This window comes from Hesperophylax consimilis, chromosome 22 (assembly GCF_061612785.1).
Source record: "Hesperophylax consimilis isolate HC1 chromosome 22, BYU_Hcon_1.0, whole genome shotgun sequence".
NCBI lineage: Eukaryota > Metazoa > Arthropoda > Insecta > Trichoptera > Limnephilidae > Hesperophylax > Hesperophylax consimilis.
In genome coordinates this window covers 14,789,647-14,816,551 of record NC_142857.1, presented here as the reverse complement: position 1 = coordinate 14,816,551, position 26,905 = coordinate 14,789,647, and the positions used below count along the sequence as shown (strand labels likewise).

Sequence of the window (26,905 nt, the reverse complement as noted above, 5' to 3'; positions counted from 1 at the left end):
ATATTATATCTATGTTCATAAATACGCTGTTTTTCTTTGTTGTAATTTTTATGACAATATACCGAAACGCAGAGGTACATGCGATCTTTCTTTTCCTATCAAGATAAGATAACAAAATAGCATTCTTACTTTTTGCGCTGTTAGACTGGTACCGGGCGGCAACCGGCCGGTTATTTCACCACCGCTGCATAACGATTTTCGCCATAGATAAATATCATATTTCCGTATAATCCAGGACGAGTTACCGATCCTGAACATAATTCATCAAAACATTCGAAGTATTAACAAAAACTTCGAAGATTTCACTGTGCTGATAAATGAATTATATTTAGAACCTGACTTATTAACCCTTACAGAATGTTGGATAAATTCCTCAACATATGTGCATAAAAACATCAACAACTACAAAGTCTTCAATACTAAACTTCACAAACATCAAAACGATGGAGTAATTGTATATTGTAAAAATAAGATGGAATGCAAAATAGAAGAAATCGAACTAAAAGACGCAAACTGTTTGAAAGTAAAACTCGATCAAGATACATGCATCTACATTATTCGCATTCTACAGATCGCCATCATCTACAAATTTGTCACAATTTCTTGAATCACTAGACTCCATACTACTTCAAGAACGAAATATCAGGAACTTGTTCATCATAGGGGACATCAACATTAACATACTGGATACTGGAAGGCAACATCCACAAACACAGAATACCAATTACTCCTCCTCTCCCACGGGATGACTGCCGCAATAAGGGAACCAACAGGAGTGGATCACAACATGAATAAATCAATCCCCTCGCAAACCTGCATTGACCACATAATGACAAAAACAAATAAAAAATACTCCACAATCATACATCAATCCACTATCACTGATCACTACACTTTAATTCTTAAATTCTTAAAATTATAAAAAAAAATAATTATACTACATGATATATGTTTATAATTAAATTCATATGTTACTTTGTTGTAATATTAATTTCTTATAATTAAATTATAATATGTAAATGAAATCCTCAACACGGGAGATCTCAGTGAGGATATCATTATCTCTATATGTTACTAAGAAAAGAAGACAATAAATCATTATCAATATTACTGAACTTGTCGTTTGTGCTTTCGCACCGAATTTCGAACGCATGCGATGGAATATTGAACAAAATTAGGAACTGCAGTCCATTTTTTCAACCTCCTATCTTAAACACTTTTTTATTGTTATAGTTAGTTTAAATAATTTTCAGTTTTAATTTCATCCGTGACGTCACCGATGATCAGTCTCAAAAGTTTTTTTTCAACCGGCGCTGTATTTTTTTGTACTGGAGTCCAGACATTTTTATTCTTACGATTACCCGCTTTTTACATCGAAGAAGACTAGATAAAATGTTAGCACCCCGTAGTGCAAAAATGCATCCATGACCGCACCCAATTTACCAGTGTTTAAAAACCTGCATTCAAATATTTTCATCTGTTCAAATGTGAATGTGGACCAGAGTTGCTAATGCATAGGTTTTAAAATACTCACATGAGACGAAGATATTTTCAAATTCAATAAATGCCCAGAATCCCGCATTTTCCCCCAAAAAGTTCTCCCCGCAAAAACACAATTATTAAAAATCTTAGAAATTCTGTTGGACAAACATGCTTTAAAAAAAACAGCCATCCGTTGGACGTAAAAGCAACACGCGCTATTGTTTCTCTATCTGCACAGACAGACTGAGCCATAGCAGCGTGTGGCGGTGTACAGCTAGTATATAATAAAACTTTAACATTCAGAATTAGCGTTTGTTAATCTATATCAATATATATTTTTAAGCCATAATATTTTTCACTTGAGTTCCTTATTAAGACAACACAATACCCAAAAATAAATCCAGAATCTTAACGACGTAAGTGAAGTAGCCGTGCACAAACATATGCGACGCGCGGCCCTGATGTATTTATTACTTGCGGTTGAATTTGCCCTATCAAATCTCTAAAATAAATTGGGAATCTTAACGACAATGTCGTATGTCATAAGGGATGAAGTCATGTGAAAACAATATTCGGCGGCGCGGCCCGGCGTAATGTACGGACCTACGGCTGACTTTGCCCCAGCAGGCCAATAAAATCGATCTTTCCGTGGGGTTTATTTAATTATATCTCATGAACGTATTAATAAAACCTCAAATGTTTATAGAGGGGATCCCTCGGTTAGTTACTAATTCATCGTCTAGAAAAAGAAAATTTGGTGCTCACCGCTAATTTTATAATTGAAAAATGTTTTTTTCAAACCGTTTTACATAAAATATTTTTATGGTAATGTCGTGATTTTATTAATCTTAAATATAAATAACCCACATCTGTAGGGATACTTTTAGAAACATTTGAGATTTTAGTAATACGTTATTCAGAAATAATTAAAATAAACCCCATGGAAGGATCGATTTTATTGGCCTGCTGGGGCAAAGTCGATCGTAGGTCCGTTTACATCCGTAGAGATCCCTCTAGAAATATTTGAGATTTTAGTAATACGTTCATCAGAAATAATTAAAATCTAAGCGTCGAGCAAGCCCCCGTTATTATAGTCTTGTCGCCAAGAAAAAAATCTACATGCATGAGAATGTCGATCCCTCTCGATCCACGTAAATTTATGTAAGCTTCAAAGGTGATTAACAAATTTTCTCCGCATTGATAAAATCTTTGAACGAAATATATATTTTTTGTTACGTATACGATTGTTATTAACAATATTATTTTTATCGAGCTTAGTGATAAACACACCTTATCATCTTAAATAAGATGTTGCAATTGTTATCAAATAAATTGCCATTTAGTCAGCGCGCGATAATTTGTTTTTGACAGCGACACGTCTTTCGCCGCCGCCCTGCCCCGTGGGTTATGTATATCGCCGGGACAGTTCCGGACCGGTGCCGGTGTGAGTGTGTCACCCTGCGTTTATATTACTATTACACCCTGTGTGTCACCCTGCGTTTATATACAAGTCAGCATCGGTAAAGCCCTGCAGTATACCAGCACACTTATAAATTCGCTTTTTCATTATTTTCAGTAGGTATCTATTTATTTTTTTATGTATTTATAATTAAGAACCTATTGCCTTATTTTTTCTGCTCAGTACTCTCTTAAAATAATGAATTGAATTATGAATGGAACGTCTTCAAAATCACAACAATGACACTACCGCCCGCGCCGGCCGGGCCGTTCGAAGTTCCGAGGAAACAAAAGGGAGCCGCCAGCCGCCATTGCCTACGCTTGGTCGGTCACGTAGGGAACGAAAGTTTGCTGCAAGTTCAACGTCCGGTTTGAGAAAAATTTTCTTCGTGTATTATGAATTAATTTGTTTCGGATAATAATAATAATTTGACAGTCGATGTTGAATAGCTAGATTAAGTTTTCGTGTTATTTCAGTGTAATGTTAAATAAATAATATTGTATTAGAGATCAGTGGGAGGCGGAATAATAATATTATTATTGTTTTTTTTATCTTTGCGCGTAAAAAAGCTCCATGTTTTTACTCTTGTATTCAAAGTAGGTATGCATAATGTAATTTGTATTATATCATTATCATGTAGATTGAACGGAATATTTTTATGACATAATCTGCTAAAATATTTTATTGGAAATTTTCTTGTTGCTTTATTTATTATAATTTATAAAAAAATAGTTACGTATTACGTTTAAGAAGTGCTGTACAAAGAATATTTATTTCTATTTTTTTATTATGATTAGTAATAATTATAACTACAAGTCGTCTCTACAACTAAAAATGTAATTTTTTTACATGCTATAATATTGTTATTGGATCCAACTGACTAATCGTCACAGCATTTCTCCACGGGGGTAGGCAGGGGGGGGGGTGAAGTCATATAAATCTGTTTTGACACTCCCTCATTGCTTTATCCACATTAATACTGACTCTTGACATGGCCATTAAACCTTACCCTTTGATCGGTCCTGCATTCTTTTCGATTTCCATATACTTGATTCAGTCGGTTCAGCACACATACACCTCGGGGATCTCATTGTCAGAACTACAACATATCATCATTATAAATGTCGTCTACGAATTTATTTGGATTCAAAATACCACCAAACATATTGTTGCAGAAAAATACAACGATTCAGAAAATATTGAGCGAATGACACTGATGGAATGGTACACAATTTACGAAAATATTTTTGTTCATATTAAATATTTTATTTGTGTGCCAGCGATAGTTCAAATCTTTGATCGTTCCATTTTTGAGTACATTCAACACAAATGAACAAGTTTTACTAATTTTTTTTTGCTGATGCATTATTATTTATTTACTTATTATATTTTTCTGGAAAAAGTTATTATTATGAAAAGTGGTTACTGAAAGTGATTAAAGTTTTTAAAATTATTTTTCAAACACATTTAAAATTTTTTTTTTATTAAAATCTGAAAAGTCATGCACAAAAGTCACTCCACGATAAAGCAACACAATGAAAATTCATCTCACCTTTGAATAGTGATATAAGTCATTAAAGGCAATGAAAAAAACTAACCTATAAACCTAACCTAGGTAACCTATTTAACCTAGTTTTTGTTTCATCACTTTTCACGACTTCCTACCACTTTTTAAGAGTCTGTTGAATCGTCATTTTGATGAGTTATCCGGTAGCCGCATTTAAGGTAAGAGTCAATGACGTTAAAATATATATATATATATATATATATATATAGACTTGTTTTTGTCTTACAAAATTAAGATAAAATGTGGCAAGTAAGAAACACTCTAATGTTTCCAGTGAATTTTAAATTCAAATGTTGCTCATGTATGACAAAGATAAATATTAAAAAAATATATGTGCGTAAACGATAGTACCGGACGGCATTTACATTTTCAAAAGTTGCGTCGAATACTGCCTCAAAGCCGACTAGAGTTACAAGCCTGATAAGTTCCGTGCCATAATAGAGCAACGACAGTTTGCAAATGGCTGCGATTCTTGTTGATACTCGTTGTTACTGCTGATTTGTATGTTGTTTTAAACAGAGTTATTAGACTATTTTAAAATACCCTAAAATAAAGCCAGAATCTTAACAACGTTAGTGGAGCAGTAGTGCACAAAAATTTGCGACGCGTTGTTCCGGTATATTGGACAGACCTGCGGTTGAATTTGCCATATGAAATCTCTAAAATAAAGTGGGAATCTTAACGACACAATTGATGAACTCGTGTAAGAACAATATTCAGCGAGTGGCTCACCGTAATGGTCGACTTTGTCCTAGCAGGACTAGAAAATCGATCTTTCCGTGGGGTTTATTTTAATTATCTCTGATGAACGTATTACTAAAATTTCACATTTTTTTAGAGGGACCCCTTGGGAAGTTACTAATTCATCAGCTGGAAAATTAAAATATTGTGCTTAACCTTGATTTTAAGTTGAAAAACGTTTTATAAAACCAAGGGGTCTCTCTAAAAACATGTGAAATTTTAGTAATACGTTCATCAGAAATAATTAAAATGTGAGCGTCAAGCAAACCCCCGTTATTAGAGTTGTATGTCGCCTTACAGTGAAGTTCAGTTATAAGTAGACTTTATAATTTGACTGTTGCCCGCCCAGACCTATGCTCTAGTCGGCCTTTCATTTTCTCTATTGTGCATTAAATCTTTGGACGGGAAACAACTTTGTTATTTATAATAATCGATTAAAATAAGTAATTTGCATGCATTTTCAAATAAAATGTTATTTCTTGGCTTTTACTAGTGTTTGCCGAGTAATTAAAACACTTTCTCAACACACACGGGCATTTTTGCACTTTTTAAGACAAATAACTTAGAGGTAGCACACAACCTTACCGAACGCTTGACAGTTTATTACTAAAACTTTGTAATCGAAAGCACATACTTTTTGCTTGCCACTTTAAGACTTCTATAGCGCATCTATATATATAATTATATATTGTCATGTCATTGGTAAGAGCTTATTTTAGTCTACATACTTTTGTCCTTCCTTTGTCAATTTGGTACATCTCTGCCATATTTATATCAGGGTTGCTAACGGTATTCCATTGTGGTTTTGTCAGAGGATTTAGTGCTTTATTCTCAAGTCAAAATTATATTGATATTTACTATTAATTAATCATACAATTTTTTTTAAATCAACTCCCAAAACCTGCATGTCAAAAATGGCTGTGTTGACAACTATTTATTATTTGTAACCATGGAAACAATATTTCTGTGCAAGCACATACCCTAGAGTAATAATAATAAGTCAATAGTAAAATATTGGTAGTATTTACACAATGCTGGCCGCTAGAGGCGCTAGTGTAGGGTGTTGAAATTACTTTCAGACGATAGTGGCAAATAATTGAATTTATAAAGTACTTGGTGGCGGAGTTTTGCGCTTTCTAATTTGAATATTGATCAATATTAAGCGGTCGAAAATAGGGTCCAGTCTGAGAAAATTGATTTCGCTTTAAACTGCTATATCTTTGGAAATAATACATACATTTGAATATTTATTTTTACGTAAGCCACCATACCCGAACTATAAAAGTACTGTCTGAAATGGAAGACTACTTTGTAATACATCTCGATAAACTGAAGTTAATGTCAGATTACTCCCTTTCCGCACTTCCTTTATCCTCACAACATACCCCAAAAGGTGATGCCATAGTCCCACTGTCTGGAGCAGTTAAGACTCATGTGCAGTATTCACAAGATAAACAAAATAATGTATCATGCTCCATTAATGCAGTGCTGCAGCGGTCAAAAACCCTCTCTGAACGATCCTTTATTTATTTCTGACAAGTTTTGCTCAATATATTTTATTTTTTTAGATTTTGAGGGTGCTGTGTGCCGAAGTGAGTTCTACACCTTGGACAACTTTCGAACTCACCTTCAACAGCACCAACGCACTGGCTGCCACTGGCTGTGTTCCGTGTGTGAGCTGGACCCCAAAGAAGAGGGCACTAACGAACCTCCCACGCGGTACGGCACCAACAGGCTGCTGGCTCACTTGCGGGTAGCTCACTCCTTCAAATTGCTGGCCTGTGCATTCTGTGCCCGTTCCTTCGAGTCCCATACAGCAGCTCTGGGGCACTTGGCGCTGAAGCACCCGTCGCGTCGGTCCCTACTTTACCTACGAGTTTGGGTAAAGCCTAAAGTAAGTACTCTTGTAACAGAAATACCTAAAGTCACACTGCAGGACCTGCGGGAGCCTGCTTCACCGAGGCTATTCCAGCCATGGGTCAAAATCAAAGATATTAGAAGAACGAGATATGCTATGTTGGCCGCCGGACCGTAGCCGGAGTACTACCTAATTAGGGTACTTTGAACGGTATCGGGACGTGTACGCACAGAAATCTGTTCTATGTATTAGTGCGGATACCTTAGCGCAAGCGAAGGTATGCAGTAGTATTGGTGAACAAAACCGGCGACACTCGGCAAAACAATTCCACTCAGTACGAACTGCGCATAGCACATCTCGTTCTTCTAATATCTTTGGTCAAAATACTCATTATTGAGGCAACTACTCGAGTAGAATGTTTTCTTTAAATGTGGTTAGTACTTTATTCCATTGACGTCTATTGAAATATTCAAGAAAAAATATCTTTTTATTTATTTATTTATTTATTTACACACGACACGTGAAAAAACAAATTCCCCAATTCTCAGTGGTGCTGATCTCCCACCATCTAGTCAATAAGTACCCGTATCTCTCTGGCTTTGGTTTTGTTTATTCAATTTTATGTTTTGTCTGTATCTTTAATTATGATTATAATTTTAGTATAGGATAGGTTAGTACTAGGGAATGCAATCCCGGTATACCGGGATCCCGAAATACCGAGATCCCGCAGACATTTAGCAGGACTAATCTCGGTCGAAAATTTTGCGAGATCCCACTGGACTGGCGGGATTACAGAGAATTACCTTCAATTCACTTACAATGCGCTAATGACTATTGTGCCAACCAGCGTGGAAGCTGAACGAGCTTTTTCAGCCGCTGGCTACCTTGTGTCCAATATCAGAAGCCGTTAATCAGATGACGCAATTAATACTTCAACTTTTTTACGAAGCTATTTCCAAAATAATGTTTAGTTAAAGTTATGATGCTCATTGTACCAGAATATTGTTTATCGTGTGAACGTTATTATTAAAATTTAAGTTTCAGTTCAGTTTCAGTTTCATTTTCAGTGCCGGCAATCCGGGCGTATATTTTATTTTCATTTGTGTACATAGATTTATTTTACCCACTAGACAAAGTCTGTTCCGAGGCGGGTATGTTTTGTAAATTTATGTCTTATCTTATTCTTTGCCAATTTATGACTTAAACTTTACCTATGTCTAACTAAAGGTATACCTATTTAAATCATTTAAAATGTCCCAAAGAACTTGTTTTATTATAGGTTTAAATTTAAAAGTCTAAAAACAAGGTTGGTAGATCGAGGTATCAGGTCTTTATTATACTATTGATTAGATATCTAAGTCCACTCTGCTGGATCCCGCAAATACCTGGATCCAGCGGGACTAAGATTGTTCAGTCCCGCAAATACCTGGATTGACATTTTCTTGCGGGATTGCATTCCCTAGTTAGTACCTTATATGCTTTTGTAATAAAAAATTCAAGGTTTCAGAAGACGAAATATAATAAATTTAATTAACACACGAAGTTGTTAAAATTATTTGCCTAAATTCCATAGTGAAAGAGAAGAATCTAATGGAAGTGAAGAAATTCCTTGTAGGAGAAGAATGTCAGTGATGCCATTACAGTTCAGTAAATTCTGAAGAAAGTGATATGGAGGAAGAACAATGAAATATTAGATGAACAATTTTTAGACGTAAACTGTAACTGATTATATAAATGTGATTAGAAACTTAAACCTAATAGTGTATGGTGAAAAACAATAAACAATATTACGTGAGCAATACGAGAAGCATTCTACGCTAAGTGATTATTTTAAATTTCATTTGAAAAAATAACCAATATTATTAGCACGTTCCGATGGTTTTGGTCCGCTGTACCGTGCGAGGGGCAATTGCACACGTGGTATTTCAATGGGTAATAATGTGTTACTCTAACGATACTAGAGAAGTGGCAATTGTTTTTGTTTTTATAATGATTTGGGCAAGGTGAAAATATAATAATTTGTAATTTTATAAAATTGAAACCTAGTTTATACTTAAAAAATTGAACCCTAATGACTCAACAATGACTTTGTTTTCGATTTATTATGTTGCATTAGAAATAATACTTGGTTTTCGGCTAGAAATTTTATAGCTTGGGTATGCTGAGTTAGTATGTAGATAATTTTATTAAAATATTTCCATTATTTTCGAAGATATAGCGATTTAAAACAAATTAAAGAAATTCGCGCGGGACCTTTATTTTCGCCAGTTTTCAGCGGTCTTCCGGCGAAAAAAATAACCCGATCAAAGTGTGTTAATAATAACGTTAAAAAAATGTTAAAATCGATACGCGCACGGTGGATGTCTGAGCTGGTTTGTTGAGTAGTGTACGGGTTAGCAGCGCAACTATGAAATCCAAAAAAATCTGGTAAATTGGGTGTCGGTTTGTTATACAGGCTGTCCAGGGATTAAGTGCACTAATTTGGGTGGTGGTGAAGCAAAAAAGATAATTTTTTTCGAAATTTCAATGTTCATTTTCCCATACAAAAATATTTTTCCATAGTAGAATATTTATTTACCCATAAATAATTCCAACTTACCTTATAATAGAATTTCGAAAAAAGTGAATATTTTTTTACTTGTACTATCATGTAGAATCACCCCCGAAGTTAGTGCACTTCACCCCCGGACACCCTGTATAATATATTATCATTTCTTCAAAAATTTGTGATGTTAATTTATATTTCGTCACTTGGAATTTCGCATAAAAAAAGGTAAGGTCCCAATTGTCCGGGGCCAGTAGGTCTATGGTATCCCTAATTTTGAAGAAAAATCAAAATACAATCCTTTGGACATCACTGAAACTATAATAATACATTTGTTTCAGGTGGAGGGCGATTTGAGTGACAAAGTGGTTCTTCTTAATTTAGACAAACCAGAGCTTTATCTGAACACTACTGGAAAGAATTCAACGTACACGATAGCTACTCCCGGACTCACCCCCTTTGAGTTCCAAGAAATCACCTCCATCGAAAAGGCATCTAATATTGCAGCAAATGTCAGTACATCAGATGATCGCTGGGAAATAGCAGTTATCAATTCTGAATCCATCCAAGTGTCGTCTAGCCCCACTACAGAGCCTGCGTCTGACGAGCATTATAATATAGACAGAGCATTTTCCAAGCAAGCAGTCGGCGAGAATTCATATCTCATACCATCATCTGATGATGTTTCAACTAAAGAACCACCGTGCATAAAGCCTGCGTCTGATGATACAGGCAGAGCACTCTCAAAGCAACCTAGTTTCAGTAAGAACTCACCTCTCATAATACCCAATGTTGTTTCCACTAAAGCACTGCCACACAAGTCTGCTTCTGCGTCTGATGATATAAGCAGAGCACTCCACAACCAACCTGGTTTCAGTGAGAATCCACATCTCATACCCGATGATGTTTCAACCAAAGTACCACCGTCCATAGCAACACTTGAACACTTAACATCTGAAGTTGCATCTATAATATCTGCTAATATATCTTCCACAAAAGTATCGCAAGTGTCTCCCAATGTACCTTCAATGTCGACAGTGAAACCAGGTATATTATTACAAACCTTGCAGGGAACATCTCCTAGTTTAACAACAGTATTAACAGCGCAGAAGGAAACTGTTAATTCAACTGTGACATCCAAAGAGATTCCAACCGTTGAATCAGAAACATCATCAAAAAGAGTGACTCGTAATAATGTGTCTTTGCGTGTTGGGAAACGTACCTTATTTTTTACAAAAGTGAGTTCCAGTGCCACTACAGCAACTGCTGTGAAGCCCACAGCAACCCTAAAAGTAATTTCACCAAAGTGTGCTGACAAAATGACGTCTGTTCTAAAGCCTTGCACCTTTAACCCGTTTGGTTTGAAAAACAATTCCTTCAATGAGCCACCTGTCACTAAAGCCGATAATCCTGCTTCTGTCGAAAGTGAAGAAAATGACGTTGATGTTATCAATCTAGATAGTGACGATGATGTGCCTCTTGCCGTTACTAAAACTGTTATAGACCATGCCAGTCAAATTGTCAAAAATCCAAGTGAAATAGTTCTGGCTAACAAAATAAAGATTCCCGAAACCCCGACTATACAGAGCGATAAAGAAGTGAACCAGGAGTCAGACTATTCTGTAGAATTCCTCTCTGATGATGAAGCCGCTGTGGTATCAGCGCTTATAGGGGAGGAAGAGGATTCAAACTCATCACTAAATGAGTCACGCTGCTTCACAACCATGTCAGAAAGTGGTATGATGAAACTATCTAAAAACACTGGTCTATATGGGAAGGATTTATTCAGATGTGGTAATAATAATTGTAAATATTCTTTGGAAAACTCTTCGGAATTCAAAGACCATCTAGCAATTTGCGAAAATGCTAAAGAACAGAACAAACTTTCTTGCTTTCACTGCAACAGAAAATTCAAGCACAATGTGGGACTGCTAGATCATGTGCGCATGCATGGGACACATCGCTATCAGTGCAACATCTGCTTTTACCTGTCCCACTCCTCCCAGTCCGTGGTCGGCCATATGCGTAAGGCACACAAGACCACCGTGACACATGTTGTGCCTGTCAACCCCTTCAAGACTAATGATGATACTGACTTCTTTATCGTCAAAGCTTCCGAAAATATAGCTACATCTAAAGGGAAACGTAAAAAGCCAGGGCCAGTGCCCAAGCCTTGCGTGGCGCCTGTGCCCGTCGTTCAACCAGAAACTCCAACCAATTCTAAAAAGAACTCCTTCGGGCCAGATGAGATTGACAATTTGCCCTGGAACCCCATATTGACCTACGAAATTAACTGCGCAGTTTGCGGCTTCGGCACCAAAGTTCGCTCCAACATGCTGAGGCATCTTCAAATGCATTCCAATGAAATAGCCGTTCCTTCCGTAGCCCCAATCAACCCTGTGCCACATCTCGAATCTAACGAGATGCACTTTGACAAGATGGCTAACCTCGCTCTGAGCTCCAACATCGACCGGATGCCACAGGTACGGAGCGCCGATAAGAAGGAAAAGTCGGACCTCACCAAGCCTTTTGTACATGCCAAAAATGTTCCTCAGTTTATTCCTGAAAAAGATCGATTCGTTTGTGGATCCAAAAGCTGTTGTTATATATCTGTAGATGAAAGAATGCTCCGCCACCACTGGGAGGCTTTGCACCGAGAAGAGACAGTGTACCACTGCACTCACTGTGGGAAACACGTGTCGGAGGGCAACCGCGCCCTGTCCACTGCCCACATCGCCTCCCACCTGCGTCTGCACGAAGAGAGCCTCTTCGGCTGCGAGCATTGCTTCTTCATTCATCCAAACTCACGTGTGGTAGAGCGCCATTCCCTGGAGGCCCATGGCCGCTCTTCGAGTCGATGTCTCCGCAGCTTGCCTGGTGCTCCTGGTGCCCCTGGCACGCCTCCCGCCGCCAGCGATCCTGGAGAGATGGAATTGCGTTCCTGGCACTGCTCTCTGTGCCCCACCAAGACCACCTTCAAATCGGACATCATAGCGCACTGCAAGAACATTCACTCTGTACGCAACCAGTACAAGTGTACCCTGTGCCCATTCGGCTACTCCACACGCAACACCTTCGATACGCACTTCGCCGTGAAGCATCCCGGCCGCCCGGTGGACATCCTGACCATGTACACTAGGGGGGATGAACAGCTTCCTGTGGACAATTCCCCTCTGTGGTGGAAGCAACGAAAGCGGGGCTCCACATTTACAGAAGAAGTTCCCTCCTCTCCAGAACCTAACAAACATGAACAATCCCCTTTAAAGAAGAAGAGAACTTCCGTTGAGGCTGGGGAAATCGTCAAAATCAAGGAAGAAAAATTAGATGATGATTTGGAGATTTTGTCAGTCTCGACTCCGAATAAAAAAGTGAATGAATTAAAAATAGTTCCAAACACCAAGTTACTAAATTCGCAGCTTTCATTATTGAAAACTGCTGAGGATATTATTGTCCCTAAAAAAGTACAAGAAAAGGTTTTAAGACAAACAGATTTGTTGGCACAAAATATAAAGAAGTTAAATCCTCCAGCTAAGGTTGCGGAAGAGATAATTCCAATAAAACAAGAATTTCCATCTACCAACACCAACAGTCCGGTGAATCATAATATCATCCAAATACTGCCAAGTTTTGGTGAACCCAAAGAAGACCAATTCTCATGTCCATTTTGTAAAAAGTTTACCTCCAAAAGTTCTCCAGAAATGAGATTACACTTCTACGAAGAGATGAACTACAGACCGTGAGTATAACGAATCTTTTATTATTTGATACTTCTACTTTACAAGTGATCAAGCATTAAATTTCATGGTTTGATTAATATTAATGTACAGATTTGTGCATTATGCTTTTTAAAAATTTAGTTACTACTAGCAGACGTATACCCGGCGTTGCTCGACTTTTCTCTACTTTCTCTCAATATAAAATGCATGTATTATATAATATGAACCTTCTAAAAATTCTCTAAATGATAGTGAAAACCCTATCAAAATCCTTAGCGTAGTAAAGAAGTAAATGCACAAAAAGACTGACTCGTATAGCGACTTTGTTTTATACTATTTAGAGATGTACACCATTACAATATGTATTATTTTTTCAGGTTTGTTTGCCCGGTATGTGCTTATAAATCTTTTAATGAAACCAGGATATTGGAGCACTCTAAGGAGACTCACGGAACTGCCCAAGCCCAAGTCATCATCGGGGATCCTAAAGTAGAACTATGGGTCACCGATTGCCTTCAGATGCAGACGAAATCCATCAACGCCTATCTTGCCAAAGTCAACACTAAAACTCCACAAGTAAGGAAGTCTGTTCCTGATGGAGATGACAGCTCCAGTGACGAAAGATTAGTTATTGTAGAAGTTGATAAAAGCAAAGCAGTGGAAGCAAGTCCCCAATCACAGTCACCCAGTCATTCCGCTACCCTCATCACATCTAAAGAACAGTGTTCGCCCACTAAGCAGAACTTGCTTTCTGCCAATATTTCTCCCAAGAAAGTGAATAAACCGGATAAATCCAAATGTCCATATTGCGACTTTGAATCTCATTCAGGGATCCGAATGCACATAATGCGACACTGGAAGGTGAAGCCTTTACAGTGCGGATATTGCGATTATATGGCTATAAGAAAAATAGAACTGCGGCCACACATCACCAGGATGCATGCTGGCGAACCCTATCTGGCTATCAAAAACAAGTTACCCGAGACACAGGAAATAATCCAAGTGGGAATTAAAAAGAACCAGCAGCCAACTACTAAGATTGCTAACAGCCACAAGTCATTCATGTGTCTTAAATGTGAACATTCTTTGGATTCAGATGAAATAAAGCAGCATGAGCTTCTGTGTCATAATGGAGATAAAGATGCTAAAATTATGCCTAAAAAGTCTATTGTGTACAAGTGCATAATGTGCATGCAACTCACTCCAGACATCCCATCAGTCATGGAGCACTGCAAACGCGAACATCCCAATCAAGAAATGAACTATGTCATGCACAAACTGGGAAATCCTAAAAGTAAGAGGATCATGCCCAGAGACTCTGTCAAGATAGTTTACAAGTATTCGTGCCTGCATTGCCAGATCAAGACACAGAGCTTCTGCGAGCTCCTAGACCATCACAGGAACTCACACCCCACCAGTCAGATCTACATCAAACCTCTAGAGTTCTGTACGCTGGAGAGCACGGGAGAGATCAAAACCACTCTGGCTCCAGGAGTCAATGAGTGCTTCATTCAGGGTTGCCAGGCCTTGCTTCCTAACCCTACTGCCTTGAAATTCCACCTTCGCTCTCATTACATGGTCTACTCGTGCCAATGTTTAGCGCACTTTCATACATACGAAAATTACACAACCCACGTGAAGCAGCATTCTGATACAACAACCCGCTTAGCTATGAAGCACACCTTCACCAGTGATTTGGTTTTGCACGACAGGCTAATGCAGCTATTCTCTCTATTCAAGAGTCTGAATTCTTCATTCCCAGGCCATTACAAAGATTTTATAGTTCACGATGAGGATGATGAGAATGAGGTATCGAGTTCCCAGAGGGACGATTCAGACTGCATCCTTATATCTGACTCTATGCTGGACAACTGCGGCCAGCCCACAACTAGTAAACCCACCCGTGCTAAATCCCAAGTTGCGCGCAAGTCCACCACTAATGTAGGCGGCCTTTTGAAAAGGCTTAAATCCTCCGACGATGACAGAGGAAATGTTCACATGTTCGAGGACTTTTCTTATTACAATACTAAACCCGCAGCCCTCAACCTAAAGAAAATCAAAGTGGAAATGCTTTTCCTAGATAAGTTGAGATCTTTTACAGTGGAGCAATTGAGCGCAATAGAGAATATAAATCCAATAGTTCTTCTGAAAGATCATTACAATAAGACACCCGAGTGACAATTGGAGTTAGTCAAACAATCCGTGATATCTTGCCAAATACCTTGATGATGATCATTTTATCTAACTTAACATTGGAAGAAATGTTACCTGGATATGAGTCACGATATTATTTATTTTTTAAAATTCATTTTTCGGTAATAAAAATAATTATTTTCAATAGTGATGTTACAAACGAAAAACTCAGTAGAAAACTCCATTCACTTAATTTCTCTAAGCCAATTGAAAACATTGGCAAGGGGCTCATTGTGTTCAAGTTTCTGATCATTTTCTCGATACTTTGTTATGTGAGATGGATAATTCACGTAAATAAAATAGTGTGGCCGGCTAAATTATACCATGAAAACACTAATGTATGAAAACCTTATGGGTTCCAAATTAGACCTTTTTTATTTTACTTGAAGGGATCGAAACAAAAACTTCTTAACCTGTTAACCGGGGAGTTCCGTTTTGAATTACGCAGCATATAGCGGGCGCAAACCCTTTCACTAGTCCCTCTCGGTTAACAGGTTAAGCATGAGAATTGCTTATGGTGTTGGTGTTATTGGACTAAATTAACAATGCTGGCAAGTATATTTTAAGTAAGTTTTTCTGTGAATCAAATTGTTTATCTGTAATCGTTACAATTTTAAATAGTAGTTGTTAAATTGGGATTATGGTATCCGTATTTAACACTTTCAGCATTTGCATTATATAACAGTTTGTTATCAATATGCCATTTTGTATTTGACTGCTAAGTTTCTTGTTAATATTAATGATGTAAGCCACAATGTTGGACGACTGATTAGTTTAAAAATTTCTTAAAACTTATTTTGCCGGTGAAGCTTCATGATAAAAAAATGTATGTATTAGATTAAGGTTCATTAATGGTCCTCTCATTATCCTAATTAATCTTTACTTTTCTTTTTATTTTTAGTTATTTGAATTGTCATAACAATTAGATTAGGAATATAATTAAATAGTTATGAATGTTTAGTTTGAAATCCCCACATAATAGAAATGTAGGGATTGTATAATGTTTCTGAAACTATGACTTGTTGAAACGTTAGTGAATCTTCCAAGCGGATGTCTATGTTTATTGTAATTATGTATAAGGATGAGAATCAGCTATCTCAATGTAAAATCTTTTTTTTTTTGTTACGCAATGATACAAAAATTGCAACATTGAATAAATTACAGTTGCTTTGTTTTTGTTTCGATGGCCAGTGATATTCAGTTGCATTTTATGAGAATATTGTTTCATATTATTGAATGAGAGTGTAGCATTTTAGAGAAATTTCATATAAAAATGTACATCCATTTTGAATAGATTCATATTTCATACCAAATTGTAATGTCTGTCCTAACTGTTTGTCCAACGTTATTGTTGTTAATTTTTTGTAGATTCAATAACATTTGCTTAGTTTTACCAGTATTGATAAAAATGTGATAATTTCATTGTACATTCGTCAAACATGCAAAAAGATTTCTACCATTTTTTTATTATGTAAAATAAAACATTTTTGCTACATTATTAGATTAAGAAATTAAAATGTTTAAATATGTTGTATATATAATAAATCCAGTGTAACCAAAGGTAGGTACCAACTATTTTGTGGATCTGGTATAAGAAATTGCAACTACATTTATGCTTTTTTTTGTGAGGCTTTGGTAGCTATGTATTGCAATATCTCGCATTCTTTTATTGCAATACAATTCAACTATTAACCTTTGCTTACTTGAGTACCTACTTTCTACAAGATAAACTTGTATTTTCCTATCCTTATAACATAGTTACTTTATAATACTTATTTAGTCTGATAATACTAACTTTTAATTACATTCCAATGAGTTTTTTTGCAGAATTCACCTATGGCTGAATATCTGAGATGGTTCTATCTTAACGCAGTGTAAAGATGACTTATTCTGATTCTGTATATATGATATTCTGGTAATCTCAAAGCTGTTACTTTCTGTTTCCTCCGTCTTTACCAGTTTCACCTGTAAACCCGTGGTACATGTTACGCATGCAGTATGTGCCTAACTATCATTACCCCTTTCTACGTGTTCCATACATATAACTGTACCCTCTCTTCTGGAACTATCACACTTTTCATTATTCAATGTGATATTAAATGATAAAGAAATAAAATGGTTCTTTTGTTTTGTACTTTCCACTTCCTAATGCCTGGTATGCATTCTCAGCGAGATCAATGAAGAGAATACATGGACTACGACATGCAGTCAATATCGGCAGCTTCAAGCAATGACTGGATAAATAAAAACATTTCAAAACGACACTGCCATCTGTGTATTTTGAATATTCACCGCTTGAAGCAGCCTGTAAATCCAGCCTACCCGAGGGTGGGTTTTCTGCCAGCCGAATGAAGAACTTGTCTGTGGAGGATTTGATGTACCGAAAAGGGAAAGGAATGCATTTCAATAAAAAATAATTATTTCAACATAAAATAAGGAAAGAAGGTTAGGAGAAATTCTTTCATTTCTCAATGCTCAAAAGATTTTTCAAATTGTATTTTGTGTTTTTCATTCTTAATTATGAGAATTGTCAATAATCCATGGAGATTGAAACTGCTTCCTAACAAAAACATGCTAAATTAAAAAATATATATTCCCAACGTCGGATGAGCAGGTCACAGGGACACATGTTTTTTCCCATTGCGGTCACTAAGTTTCATATCGTTTGAAAATAAACATGGAAAAATTAAAGGATCGTTCTTCAGGGAGATATCTGCATCCATTCCTCATTGGGTGGAGAGCTGAGCTGTGTTCTTGGTTTACGTATGTCAGCCACTCAGACTGTGTCATGTTATGCCGATAAATCAACACACCGCACATGTTTTATCTATCCAACATCTAATGCACTGATGCAGCGTGTACACTTGCGAGCCGAACCATGAATAATCGGAAAGGAACCAACCGCAAACGGCGTGAACTGCCGCTCATAAAGTTCAAGATAACTATTTTACGCTGACCTAATAAAAATCTCGCAAAAAATTTTCTATCGACTACTGCCATCTTTTGGATTTACTACAAGTCATGTACATCGAAGATTACATCCATACTATAGCAGATCCGACCAAGAGTGGTATTATCAATATTTTTAAAGATAATATTTTTTTTACATAGATGTCTCTACTAAGCATTTTCATGACGCGTTTTACGGTTTTAGTAGATTAGTGGATGGTTTATTTGTGGTAGATTACAAGCAGAGATGTGCTTTATTTCAAATAAATCCATTTCAAATGGAAATGCAAAATGGGTATTTTCCATTTTGCATTTTAAATGCTTTTCTAAAAACCATTTTGCATTTTGCATTTTAAATGCTTTTCTCAATGCATTTTCCATTTTAAATGCTTTTTTGCAACATTCTTCCTACTATCTCCACTCATTCTCTTTTTTTCATAAGCCCCAAATATCAGTCGGTCCTCAACTTCGCTATGAGAGATAATTTACATTTGTCAAGTTGCTCCCTGGTAGGAGCCCTGGCAATTGAGTGATACCATTACAAAAAATACTTATTCAAATACTGAACATGGGGCCATGACGCTCTAATATTAAATGTTAGATAGCAGTTTCTATGTTTTTACGTTGGCAACATTAGTCCCGCACAAATATTTTGTGGTTTCATAATCTGTAGTCATGGTGAGAGTAGTATATTTATGGTCGTGGTGTTTTTGGATTTACCATCATGTAATATGTTTGTTCTACATTGATGTCCATTATTAAATGACAAAATTGTTTAAAAATTCAATAATTATTTTAATTGTTTGACCTGAGAAACCATTTTGCATTTTCAATGCATTTTGAAAATAGGTATTTTGCATTTAAAATGCTTTTCTAAAAACCATTTTGCATTTTGCATTTTCAAATGGAAAAGTTTTGACCCATTTCCATTTTGCATTTCAAATGGTTTTGGGTACCCATTTTGCACATCTCTGATTACAAGTATAGTATTCCCAGAGAGGTCGTGTGCGGACGTATGTACGTCATCGATGAAAAATCTTCCTTCCCACACGTCTTGTATGGAAATGAAAAAGGCAAGATACTAGAAAGATGACGATACGACCTCTCTCTGGGACTACTATAGGTAGTGTACCATCTGGGCGGGAAATCAATTTGTTGGAATGAAGGGATGACATAGTGAAATGATGGTGAAAGGGTAATTATAAAATAAAATACCTCTGGCAGATGTGAAACATCGAAATTGATTTTTATTGAAGGAAGTGAAAATGGAGGTAAACAAAGTCTTTATATTTTTGGTAATAAAATAACTATCAATCTTGATGTATAGATATTTATTTATTGTTTCTTTACATTGTATAATTTTTTTAGGTTAGAATTTTTAACCTCACTAGGACAAGCCTTTGTTGAGGTTAATAATTTTACAAAATAGCACACAGATTATATATTAAGATAACAATATTGTTACATTGACGTTTCTACGAATTGGATACCTACATGGTACTTATCAGAGAAGAAAGAAAGAGAGAATATTAATATTGAAAGTCTTACTGCACAACAACAAAGTTTACTTTGGAATGAAGAAAAGTATTTGAGATTAGTTTCAGGACAACAAAACATCCCACAAAGTTAAGGTACTCTTGGATGAGCCTTCCCCGCACAGAGTTTTGCCACCCAGGCGGAAAGAACCGACCAGTCACAAGACTGGCTGAGTTGGTCCATGCAAGAGCGTCTTGCCACATTTGTCGCAAGACTCGCAAGGAGCAAGACAGCCAAAGATGTTTCACATAAAAAATCTACCCACTATTAGCTTGACAATAAGTGGAGGATGGATGACAAAAAAATTGTATTAATTATAATTAATATGAGAGTAATAACATAAACGTCAAGAATAAAGATCTAAATATGGAAACAAATAACTAGGTAGGAGAACACGTATTTAAAAAATTATTTTACAGAGAATCTTACGACGAAATAGGTATTATTAATTCTTTGCAAAGAACCAACCAAAACGGTAAAATGCTAAACTGAAAAAAAAATTAAATCGTAAATTTCCTACAATAAATTTAATATAATATAAAATATATACATATATAATTTACTTGTAACCCGAATAACCTGACAATATTTGAAAATCTCCTACTACCACCACAGTAAGCGGAAAACCAACCGAGGAATTGAACACACCACGCCTAGGTGGGACCCAAATGCGATGTCAACTCAGCCACCGACCGGTCAAAAAATGTAATTATTTTGCACTTTTAGCAGAGAATTGAACCCGCCATACTTAGATGGGAACTAATTTTACTATGCACTTCCCTCTAACGAATAATAGCATCTTGAAAAACTAACAAATCCAATTATTTTTTCAATACAAGTTGCAAGTAAAGTTATGTTGTAGGTAAATCTTGACAGATTGTCTGCAGATTGCGGGCTTCAAAGAAGAAACTGACAAATATTATTATTTATCTATCTATAGCAATGTATTCGACATGTGAATCTCCGAATTTTTAAAAGAATCACCAAGCTAAGGCTAAGGCCATTTCAAGCAAAATTTGAAAAGGGTAGCGCAGCCGTTACCTAATGGCGAAATAGTTCCATATTTGAAGAACTTTGATCAACTTTAGCATGCCAAGTAAAAGTCGCTGGACACGCTTAAATACGAATATTTTTTGAAACATTACTTCGTTACCTTCATTAGGTACTATAAGAAACAACTTAACTATTTACGTTGAAGGAGACGGTAAAATATGCATTTGAGTTAATTTTTTTTCAATTAAAGGTGTTTTTACATTTTCGTCAACCATGTTTTTCTTGTTTTTATGGTCTTTCATTTGTGAAGGTTAAGTTTGAAGGTTATGAAATACACATACACTATTTAAATAACCCGAAAAACTAATAACCTATTTTGGGCATGTTTTTCAATAGCTTCGTCCAAACTTCGAGAGGCGGCGACGCATGATGTTAGACTGCAAACAAGTTGAAGAACAAGTAGAAGAACACATTGAAATAAAAGGAAATAACACTAATGCTGCAAACAATTCACTAATTACTTGCGCGATTACAATGAACTTTTTACCTTTGTGTGCAGTTCCAGGGGACGACGGCCTTTTTCAAGATTCTTTACTAACATAAGAAACAATTTTTTTTATTTTTTATTAGCGTGATACAAATTTCAATTTATATAAAACCACATTTTTTTATTAAACTCATAAGCATGGCCAAATACAATTCGTGAGCATATAATTTTTTATTTCATAATTTATCTACACTTCTCTACAACTTCTCTCGACACACCCGAAGCCAGGCACCTTAATACGGAGGTAAAATTCCAATAAATTAATTTGCAACGTTACAATTTTTATTTATGCAGATGAAGTAAAATCTGTTAAAAATTCCAAATTTTTAAATAGATCTATTTGAATATCTCTTTTGTATTTGGAAATGAATTAATGAAAGTCTTGGAAGCGAAAATTAACCCTCTTCGCGACATAAAATTGAGCTGAAACTCAGCAGATAGACTCGTTGTCGATGACAATGCATTCTGACAACTTATGGTGTCAATCACGCACACACACGCTGACATAAACGCATTTTTCTGATGTCTTGTCTTTTAAAAATGTCTTTAAATTATTTTTTTTCTATTTGTCTGAGTACCTATACAACCTTTCTACCCAGGAACTGGAGTCGACAACTCTACCAACCTCGCCAAATGCCGATCGGTTAGGACCGACATTTAGTTCGTATATTAATTGCTGTAATGTCATCCGATTTCTGAGAAATGCATCTGTACGTGATTTACACTAAAATTTGATACAATACATTGTCATTGCAACTAATCTCTGCCGATTGGATGTCGGGAATGGTTAATTTACGCTTCCAAGAATTGAATTCATTTATACCAGAAAACAAAAGTGAAATTCAATGAAATGTATTTGAAATTTGAAATATTCTAGGGAAATTTTTATTCATTTTGAGAAAATTTCGAAATATTTAGCTTTAAAAATATTGTGGAGAATCATTCCTCTAGAAATTCCCTAGCCAACCCCATTGGATAAAACATGGTTATACTCCATTGGCTATGGTAGTACTGTTGAATACTAAGAATTACTACCTTTATCTATTATAGGATATCTGACCGGTGTTTCCCAAACTTTTATAGTTGTCCTTTGCGACCCAATTGCGAATCAATTTTAATACTGAAATGGTTTAAGGTTGTTTAGAATGAAACCATTCCCTTGTTTGGAATGAGAAAGTCTTCATCAAAATAAAATTATAGACAACAATTTTAGTTATAAAATTTAAAAAAATGATATCTAGTGTACATCTATTCTAAAACTACTATAAAAACATGCTATTACCTACGTACTAATATTTGAACTTAACAACATTGAGACATAACCAACCCTTGAAGAAATCGCGTTCTTGCTAGCGCTTGAAAGAAACCATTTCAATGTTCTGATTGCACCATTAGTGTTCTCATAAATGCAAGATTTCATTTCTCAGACACTCTGGAAAGAAACCAATTCCATGTTATAATTATAGTTTTAACATCTGAAAAGCCAAAATTAATCTTTACAATGCACGAAGGCGGTCATAAGAGGAACCAATTCCATGTTCCGAACGCAACTATTAACAAAAAATTACATTCTTATACATAAGGTAGATTTAAAATTGGAAAAATGTCGTTGAGTTACTCTAGATTTTCTATGGATATCAGTGGATTTAGATCGTCATTTGTGACGGAATGTTCGTGACCCGACATTTTTTTCTATCATGACCCGTGCCAGGAGTTTCAAAAACAATGACCTAGACTTATTGTATAATGAGATTTTGAAGGCCAATTATTAATTAAAAATATTTTTTGGTAGTAATATCACATAACCTAAGACTGTATTTACTTTTTTAATTGTACTCATCTTTAAAACAAAACACATTATTAAAGTATATTATTATGTGTGATTAAGCGTGCCCGTTTGATGTCGTACTTGATGTTTGATCTGCTTGGTGATCCAAGACTTGGTGTAAAATTTATATATTTAGCTAAATTTATTTAATTTAAGTTTGCACTTTCGTACATGGCGCCAATTCTTGCGCAATTTTTTGACAGTAATGACAATCTATGAACAAATAAAATAATATTTGTTCAATAAAATGTGCAGATACAAAACATAATAACTAGGGGTACGTAAATTTCGTTTTTACGAAATAGATGCGATAAAAGCGAAATCTGCATTTTATTTGCGATAAAAGCGAAATTTGAAAATTAAATACGTTCGCACCTTTTTAAGTTACGTGCTTTCAAATGTTGATCAGACGCGCTAACAATTATTACAACTCTGTTCAAAACAGACAGAGACGGCTATTATCAACCGAAAATTCTATCGATCACAGCATGATGTTGAAGACAGCAGCTCAAAAGAGCTTGGATAAATTGTTGGTACACATGGGACCGAATCCAACAAATGAGTGCTACAAGCAAATTGACAGATTATTTTGTCCATCGGAAGCAGCAAATGTGCCCTCTTCTTCTGTCAATTCAAATTCCACAGTGGAAAGCTTCGCAAAAATTCCGTTTTTCAAAAGTGTACCACAAGAAGAACTAATTGACGGGTACTATCATTTTCACAGACAATTACTTCGATTGGTCGGCCAAGAAGCTCCCGTGGATGTAATGCAAGTTTTAGTTACATAAAAATCTTGCTACCCTGGATTTGCAAAAGCAGCTTTTCAATGTCTCAATTGCCCTGTCAATAGTGTTGATACCGAGATGTACTTTAGTATCTACAACATTGTCGTAACTGATCGCAGGCAAACAATGAAAGATGGAAGTGTAGAAATTACAACAATGCTAGCCTTTAATTGAGTTTTCAACACTGTATTTTTTTTGCGAAATAAATGCGAAATTTTCTATTTTGAGTTTTTTTAAATACGAAATCACGATTTTTTATTTGCGAAATTTACGTACCCCTAATAATAACGTGTTCAAAATGTTCTAAATACAGAAAAGTTTGACCGTTGGTACTTTGTGTATAAAATGAATAAATTGCTTAAAAAGTGAATAAATTGTTTAAAAAAGCGAATAAATTGTTGATAAAGTGAATAAATTGTTTGTAAAGCGAATAAAGTGTTTATAAAGTAAATACATTGTTTTAAGGTATAAATTGTTTAAAAAATGAATACATTGTTTATAAAGCGAATAAATTGTCTGTAAAGTAAATAAATTCTTTTAAAGTGGATATTTTGGTCATAAAGTGAATAAATTGTTTTGTAGTCTATAAATTGTCTATAAAGTAAATAAATTATTAATAAAGTGAATAAATTGTTTTGTAGCCTATAAATTGTTTATAAAGCGAATAAATTGTTTATAAAGAGAATAAATCGTTTAATATAACAATGCATAATTTCGGTAAATTTTTTAAAATTAAAAAATAAAACATTTAAAAAGCGTTCGTCATTTATTGTTTGTAGAAGAAAAACTAGCGTGGACCCATAAGAAAACATTGGATATAAAATTTTGAAAAAAAGGCAGGTGTACTGATATAAAATTTAAAAAATGCCATCTCAGAGAATCGAACCCCGATCAACTACTTATAAGAAAACTATGCCGATCATTATTTTAAGAACGGCGGCAAAAAATCGTTTTAACATGTGTACTGAAAACATAAAAGCGTTAGAATTATGTATTTTAGAATGTTACTTGCGTATACCCAAAACTATCACAAACGTTGTCATTATCAAACATATTTTATTCAATCATACCATACTTTGCGTACGTAAGAAGCCATCTAGAGTTTGCGTCAACGGTTTTTGCGTCATTTTATGCATTACATATAAACCGTATTGAATCGCCTTCATAAAATACGTTTCTTACAGATCGCACAATCGATTTAATATTTATCTGAATGCAACGGTATTTTTTCAAAATTGATTCGTTGGGTGTACATCGACAATATACAGATGCGATGTTGATATTTAAAATCGTAAGCAACATTACCGACGGTCCGGATTTATTAGACATAATTGATTTGAAAGTACCTACACGTCACACACGTTCGTACAATCTTTTTAGTTAAAAACAATGTAAAACTAATTGAAACCAAAATGATTCACTGGGTTCAAATGTTAATAAAATTCTCAGTGATGTAAATATCTTCAATTGCAACGAAAAAACATATTTTTTTCATTAAAAATGTAATTATGTAATGACATATTATTCAGTATCTCTTGTTATAATTATATATGTAATATCTGTTAATATACTGTTTAATACATAATGCATAAGTATAATGAGGAAATCTATAATTGGTTTCTCAGGTAAGTAAATTGCACACGTATAAATCTACCATAATATATATACGGAAGGCGAAAGGAAAATCAAAGGATGCCGATTTTCCCTCAGCTTTATCGATTCGCCGCCGCGGCGCTGCGGTCGAGCCTTCGCCTGCAGCCAGCCGCCAGTCGCCTCGCAGCGCGAAACCTATTTCCTAGTCAGTATTATTTTGTCCACTGTTGACGACGGACGTACGCGAATCTCGCTATATCATGCCAATGACTCCTGTCAAATACACGCTCACTAAAATAATTCCGCGTAAAATTATGATACAGAATCATCCGAACTATTAATCTCGAACGAAGACAGCATAACTGTACCTAATTTGTTTTTAAATTTCTCGACCAGTTTGTTTATACGTCGCGCGAAATACATTGTTTTTGTTGTAATTATGGTAATTTTCGTGTGTTTTTATTAATTAATAAAACTGTTTTGTGGGGGCAAACCAATATTTGAAGTGTGGGTGTTACAGGAGATACAAGTAGTGACATTTTGGTCGGAGCGCGACATGTCAAGCGGCTGCTTGCTTTTGGATTTCTTGTTTTGAGGTGAGGACTATTGATTTTGCATTATATTTGGCACAGTAAGGCAACAGCTGATATTAGGGTGTCGAAGCTTTCCCTCTCAGTCGCTTTCAGCTGTTTCTGAAAATATTCTTCTTTGTTATTCTGTACTTTTAACTCCGATTACGATTATCACATTTTTTTGGAATAACAAATTTATTTGACTTATTAATTACAATAAGAAACAACTATTTCAGTTACTGGAGATGGAAAATAAAATTATTAAATTATTTTGTTCAAATCAAAATTAATATTTCACATATTTAGTATGTTTATCATATTGAATGTCGATAGAACTAATAATATATATATATAACCTATAACCTATATAACCTGTAGTAAAATAGGTGGTTTGGCTGTATATTTTCTTTTCTAATTAAACCCAAACTAAGAACCATATTATTTTTTAAAATAGGTAATAGTGCAGATTGAGTGTGGTAATTGAACTTTTACCATCATTACTAGAATAATACTAAATTTATTAGTAACACTAAATTTTCAT

The 26,905-nt window shown here is 35.4% G+C and overlaps 2 protein-coding genes across 3 annotated transcripts in view; both read left to right on the top strand.

The window, feature by feature from the left end:
• LOC149412884 (uncharacterized) overlaps positions 1–17,664 on the top strand; it is a 56,575-nt gene extending 38,911 nt beyond the window's left edge. For both annotated transcript variants that reach the window (XM_089645157.1, XM_089645156.1), the window contains exons 5-7: positions 6,818–7,143; positions 9,994–13,388; positions 13,746–17,664. In XM_089645157.1, coding sequence (XP_089501283.1) covers positions 6,818–7,143; positions 9,994–13,388; positions 13,746–15,546 — 5,522 coding nt within the window. In that variant the 3' untranslated portion in view covers positions 15,547–17,664. The remainder of the gene's footprint in view (positions 1–6,817; positions 7,144–9,993; positions 13,389–13,745) is intronic.
• Positions 17,665–26,017: 8,353 nt separating this feature from the next.
• Positions 26,018–26,905, top strand: part of pigs (GAS2-like protein pickled eggs) — a 379,701-nt gene continuing 378,813 nt past the window's right edge. Inside the window, exon 1 of the mRNA XM_089644950.1 lies at positions 26,018–26,388. The gene's annotated coding sequence lies outside the window, so the exon portion shown is untranslated. The remainder of the gene's footprint in view (positions 26,389–26,905) is intronic.